Genomic DNA, 6880 nt, shown 5'->3' with positions numbered 1-6880 from the left:
TTTCTTCAATTCTTCAACGTTGTTTGTTAAAAAATAAAATTATATGATCAAAATTTAACTTTTTTGTCATTAATAGAAACTTACAGAGTACCAGGCTTTGTTTTGAGTTATTGGACATCGACAAGCAGGCAGATAAACTTTACTTTGATAATATAAATATCTACTCCCCTTTTCTCTTCTTTTTTAACATAACACGCTGAGCTTTAACTACACACGTTCGTTGCTGCATTGTTATTTCTTAGTAGCTCAGTTCTAAAATATTAAGCATACACTTAAAAATGATGTATCGACAAACAAACGTTGTTTCATGTAATACAAAAATCATGTTATTATAAACTAATATTCGTTAGCTTCAAAGTCATATTTAGGGATGGAATCAACGTAGATCATGGACAACGCGCTGGGAGAAATTATTTTTTCATGAACTCAATATGCGTAGGTGCACGCCCAGGTGATTCTAGAGAAAGATATATACTTTATGAATATGGACTTCAAACAAGATTTATAGCTTAAATGGAGTAAATTTAATACTATAATGTTTACTCATTGCTCGAATTAGTGAGTGGAACTCCATCTTACCTATTATAAGAACATTTTTTTTTAAATGTATATTTAGGGATGTGAAAGTTGTCGAAATCCTCATGATAAAATATTTTTTTTAAATCAAAAGTTTGTAACCCGCAATATTAGTACTCTTATTAATTATTTCTCCCTATTCTAAAATTCAAACGTAAGTGCCAAGCAAATAGCCCTACAGTTTTGATAGTGAACTCCAAAGATGAAAATCAAGGGTAGAATGGGCATGTTAACAAGAAAGAAACCAAAAATCATTATGGTAACCCTGATATTTTGAAGAATGTTTTGGAGAAGAGAAAGAATAATACTCATGATAGAGATGTCCAAATAATGCATAAAAATTGAGCTAAATATACTAATAAAAAACTCAAAAATGCATATAAAATGCAGAAAAAGGCTTAAAAAACTGGAACTAAAACAAATAACTTAAAAATGGTGGGGAAATGAAAATGGAGGTTGAAAATGCAACTAAATCATATTTGCATGATTTGGACAATACTACCCATGACGTTTCATTAGATAAGCTACAATCAGCTATGACAAGAGAGAAAAGAAAAAAGGATATGAACAATGACATTTGCTAGTATTACTCCGATGTCGATCCCCAATTCTACTCTGAGTCAAACAAGGACTTAAAACTACAATTCCGCAACAAATCCTCAGGGTTACACTCCGTCTTTTATGAGCACATACGAACGTTCAAACAGGTTTTGAATATAATTGAATTTATTTACTCAGGAATTAAATAATAATGGCAACTCCTAAGAAAAAGAAAATTCCTTCTTTGTACTACTAATTACAAATTAACGGGCCGCCTAAAAAACACACCAGCTTTACATCATTTGTGATCTCTGTCAGCATTAAAGTCGTCAATCAAATTGCTCAAAATAGACTTTTCTTTTTTATTTACACTCTTAAGGATTTAGACCATTTTCACATCTCCAGTCATTATATTATTTCTTTTACTTAAAGCAGCTCAATCAAAATTTTATAAAACATTATAAATATTTAAAAAGTTTTATCAAAAATTAACCAAACACACCATAAGAAAATCATGGTCAGGCTCTAATAGAATCATCCCCTCCCGTCACATTTTGAAGGATAATTCTTTCTTCACAAATTTAACCCAGAACAGGCAAATTATTTTTTGAATTAGTTGTTTATATGTATCAATTATCAGGAAGCTACATTTTGGATTTTTTTTACAGTTTGAATTTTGATTGAAAAAAAATCGAATAATTCAAATTTTTTTAGAAAAAACTTTGAAAAATTAATTTTTTCTGAAAAAAGAATTGAAAATTTTTGTGTAAAAACGTCTTAAATTTTACATTTTTCGGCGAATAAGTTCAAAAATCCATAGCCATTCCCATAAAATTAAATTTTTCGGAGGAAAATTTCAAAAATACATAGCTATTATCAAAAAAATTTCAAAAATCTATAGCTGTTCAGGAAAAATTAATTTTTTTGGAAAAATTTCAAAAATCTATAGTTGTTCAGAAAAAAAAATATAATTTAAAAAAAAAAAATTTCAAATATCAAATTTTTCGTAGAAAAATTTCAAAAACCCATAGTTATTTCCAAAAAATTAAATCAAATTTTTTGGATTTTTTTTCAAATATTAAATTTTCTAGTAAGAATAAAAAAAATCCTTAAATGGAGGGAGCCTCAGCCCCTTCAGCCCTACGGATGCCCTTGATTATATGTTGATAGGAGAAGGAAGGATATCTGAGCAATATGAATAAATAGAAAACTTCCTTCTTCTCAATCAAATTGATATAAATGAATCCGCTTTATTTGTGTACACTTTACAATATACTTATTCTATTTTTGCAAGTCATATACTAACATTAGGCCTGAAATGACACATTAAAAAAGTAGGTATGAAACCACTACCAAGCAAGAGTGTTGCAGTTTTGTTGTAAAAGTGACGTCTTCTACCTTACTGTAAAACAAGTCTATGTATGTATATGATGATACATAACATTTAGAAAGGTGTGTTAAATTGTTTCCTTGATCAACATGTTGGTCTGTTTTCTAAATGTGGTACGTATACTAGTACATTTAATCCCATATGGTCTCATTTGCGGACATTTAATCAAAATGTACAAGAAAATATTTTTATTTTTTTCTTAGGCTGGTTTTTGAAATGTGAGGAGAGAGAAATGCTCTTCAAATAATCAGACCCTTACATTTCTATTCAACCAAAATCATTTTCTTTTATTCATTATTTAAGTCATTTTTGCTTAGGTTGGTGTGGGATTACTAGTTACTTCACAGTTCACACACACATACCTATATCAATGCATGCATGCATACCCTCCTTGTACATGTAGCACGCGTACAGGGCTCAGGCCAACAGGCGTGAGAGTCTTCTCACATGAACACACGTAAATCCAATCAAGAGCGCTCTTTTTGAATTTTCAAAGTTTTCATTTTACTTTGAAGTATGTTTTCGTCTTATACCTGTATGAAATAGAAAGAATTGTATTTTTATTTCAGTTCTTGGTTTACCTTTAAAACATAAAAGTTAAAACCGATATTGTTATCCTGGTGTTGTGGGTTTTAAGTTCGATAGGAAGACAAGAAGAAAGAAGAATAATTATCAATGCCACTTCTAAATGTCTAGTCCAAAATTTCAGCTTATTCATACAAAAACATCAGCAATCCATTCTGTAAATATTTCTTTTTTTTTCCCTCTGTTAATTCCTATACATCAATATCATTAAGTATATCTATATATTTATTTAAATAAGTAAAAATATGGTAAATATGAAAGTACATTAATATTTTGAATCAATTTCTATTTTATGCATTACATATATAATTATTATTAAACTATTTTTTCCCTTCCAGAAAATAAATCAATTACATACCAATCATTTTTAAGTAAAATAAAAATAAATTCAAGGACAAAATGACGTCTTCCTCTACATCTTCTATTTACCCCTTCTCCAGATCCTCTTCCTATCCTTCATCTCTAAATAACCACTTATCATATCCTCATCGATACTTCTCATTCAGTCAAAATAGTCTTTTGTTCCGACTAGAAGACTTTGAACTTAGAGAAACCATTGGAACAGGAACATTTGCTCGTGTTTGCTTAGTGAAGCATAAATTTACACATGCGTATTATGCACTCAAAATCTTAAGTATCAAGGATGTTGTACGATTAAAACAGGTGGAACATGTCAAAAATGAAACAAATATTCTCTCGGAGCTCCGCCACCCCTACATTGTTAACCTCGTTTGGAAATATAAGGACCCAAAGTTCCTCTACATGGTTTTCCCCTATATCTCTGGTGGAGAATTATTCTCTTATCTACGAACTGCAGGACGATTTAACGTTCCCACCTCACTTTTCTATATCTCAGAGATTGTTTGTGCTCTCGAGTACCTCCATTCGCAAAGCATTGTGTACCGTGACTTAAAGCCTGAAAACTTACTACTTGATCGTGATGGTCACCTTAAAATTACAGATTTTGGATTTGCCAAAAGGATATCAGATCGTACATGGACTCTCTGTGGCACACCAGAATACCTTGCGCCAGAGATCATTCAGAGTAAGGGTCATAATCGAGCAGTTGATTGGTGGTCCCTAGGAATACTCATATATGAAATGCTGGCTGGCTATCCACCCTTTTTTGATGATAACCCATTTGGGATATATGAGAAAATCCTTGGGGGAAAAATCGACTGGCCAAGGCAAATGGAGCCGGTTACAAAGGATTTAATAAAGAAATTACTCGTTCAAGATCGTACGAAACGTTTAGGAAACATGAAAAATGGTGCTGAGGATGTCAAAAAACATCGTTGGTTCAAATCTCTGGACTGGGATGATGTTTTGAATAAAAAATATAAGCCTCCGATTATTCCCAATGTTAGACATGAAGGTGATACTAAGAACTATGATTACTATCCTGAAACGGATTTAACAAAAGCCATACCTGCATCAGAGAGAGACATTAAGTTACTAGAAGATTTTTAAATGTTCCGTGTGAGGGAGGCTCAAAATTATATATAATATGAAGAGGAAATTCATGGGATTTCCTTTGCTCGCATTTACCAGAACAATCAAAATCTTCATCATCATGTGTTTTAGCTCTATTTATAATACATACTTTTTGTTATTATTATTATTATTATTAATCTAACACTATCGCAACCTATTTGCCTAATGAATTTCTGGATTTAACTGAGAGCGCATCCATTAATTGATATGCATACCCATCTTCTGTGCACTACCAATCATTCGTTGTAAAAATGTAAATGAATAAAATGATATGTAGTTTCACCCCTCACAAAATAGGGCATGCATTTACAAATGAATTTTTGTATTATGAATATTAAAGATATTCATTGTTTGTGCTCGTACTCACTTTTAATGACTACGACAGTTTGTCTCTACTTTGGTTAGAATATAATATATATGAAACAGCATTAACATCATATTTTCTCTTTGATACAAACATTTCCTATCTAATTGTACTTGTATGACGTATACAGGCTTGGGCAGTAAAACGTGGACTGTTAATTCATGTTAGTTATCTCATTAATTAAGAAGGTTTCGTGATGATTTCTTGACATTTTGGTTCAACCATCCTTACTGCATAAACTAGCTATAATAAACATCTCCTCATCCTGCGTGAGCAATAAGCAAAAAGGCAGCGCATCTCATATATCATAGATACTGAAATTGATGTGGCGAAGATTATGGACGTTGTGAAGTGCTCTAGGAGCCTGATTTTCAAGGTGTCCAAAATGAAGAATTATGGATAGTACCTCTCCAGCAAAGTAAGAAGTGGAGGTCACAATTTCAAGAGGGCTCCGGTGTTCCTGTCTAGTATGCTCGAGAGTCCACGTTTTGCTCCCCACTTACTTTTTACTAATTAAATTTAGTAATGAGTCTGAGGATTATTATGCACTCTCTAAAAATAAACATTGTATTTAAACATTCATCTCTTTCAATAAAGAAGAGCCTTAAATGCTAAGAAATCGACATTGGCTAATGAAGTGAAATTAAATAAATACCCTATAAATATATGTACGTATATTCATCATTTTGTATGCTTTCTAATGGTGCAGGAGCGTTGTTTACTTAAATATTAGTTTGTAAACAAAGCAACAGAGAGTATCACCGTCTCGCAGCAAAACAATACAACTCGTCGAATGCAGTGCCTTAGAAAATGAGAGTCTTGTCATGATGCACGCCATCTAAAGAGAAAAAATATGAACGAATAACGTAAAACACTAATCTTATATAAATGAATAATGTAAAAATGAATCAAATACTTAATTAGTTACAAAATTAAATATATTCATAGAAAACAAACAATGAAATTGAAGAATCGCTACAATAAATTAAAGACTTTTCTTTAGAAAGTAATTTTAAAGAAGAGCAATGATTATAGTCCAATATATTATACTTAAAACATTGTAGACATAACGATTTGATAGTTCTGCAAATACAATAACCTCCCAAGTGAGTAAAAGACAATTTTTCGAGGTATTCGAGTTCAGAAAAACAAATATAATTTGTTAGGTGAGAATTAACTTCCACTTTTTTTAGGAAGCTGTCTAGATATATCCTCCAGATCAGTGAGGAACTTTCACCCTAAAATATAAAAAGACTGTAAAATAAATATATTATACATTAAATTTAAAACTATTTTCACCAAAGTAATTACGTCCTCCAAAGTACCAGTATTGAAGTCCAAAACTTCCAACCGTCTACTCAATGTCATTAGACTTGGTAGAGGAATTAATTGTCGAAGTAACATCTCATTTCCTGTGGTATCACAAGCAATTCGAAGCTGCAATGCTTTTTTTATGGTGCAAGGAGACCAGGTGCAGATATTTTTTGTATTATTTCACAGATAACGTAGTTGTTCATCATTGAATATGCGATGAATTGCCTCATTCATATCTGTAATATGATTGTATGCATAAGCTATAACCAAAAAAACAAAAAATTGAGTCAATCCTACCTAAAGAATCAACAGTCGATACTCCCCTCAATTAGGCTGGATTTTGTCAGTTTGTGTGGAACACGCTCGTGCATCTGGCTTGAATTAAATAGTTTGAGTAGACGTCATTTTGAAAACTGGTTCAACTGTTAAAAATAAAATTCAGTTTTTCTCATAAATATATACAAATTAAATTTATATAAACATTTAATCCATTTTATAAGATAATATGATGTCAATATATTACCTGTTGCAAGGGCATAGGAGTGTTCAAGGAGTATACAACGTCCCGGCTCTGTGTTATTTTCAGATGAAGTATCTACAACTTCTCCGATTTGAGA

The 6880-nt window shown here is 31.5% G+C and overlaps 1 protein-coding gene across 2 annotated transcripts; it reads left to right on the top strand.

Moving 5' to 3' along the window:
- Positions 1-2792: 2792 nt before the first annotated feature.
- LOC121121510 (cAMP-dependent protein kinase catalytic subunit 3) lies at positions 2793-5013 on the top strand. 2 transcript variants are annotated; one of them, XM_071889940.1, is made up of 3 exons: positions 2793-3020; positions 3076-3248; positions 3430-5013. In XM_071889940.1, exon 3 carries the CDS (start codon positions 3491-3493, stop codon positions 4559-4561), a length of 1071 nt encoding a protein of 356 aa, XP_071746041.1. In that variant the 5' UTR covers positions 2793-3020; positions 3076-3248; positions 3430-3490; the 3' UTR covers positions 4562-5013. The 2 variants fall into 2 exon arrangements, with proteins under 2 accessions (XP_071746041.1, XP_040572393.1); XM_040716459.1 differs by lacking the exon at positions 2793-3020 and having other exon boundaries at positions 3027-3248.
- The last annotated feature ends 1867 nt before the right edge of the window (positions 5014-6880 follow it).

This window comes from Lepeophtheirus salmonis, chromosome 7 (genome assembly GCF_016086655.4).
Source record: "Lepeophtheirus salmonis chromosome 7, UVic_Lsal_1.4, whole genome shotgun sequence".
NCBI lineage: Eukaryota > Metazoa > Arthropoda > Copepoda > Siphonostomatoida > Caligidae > Lepeophtheirus > Lepeophtheirus salmonis.
The sequence above is the reverse complement of the archived record's forward strand: the minus strand, read 5'-3'. Positions and strand labels throughout refer to the sequence as shown.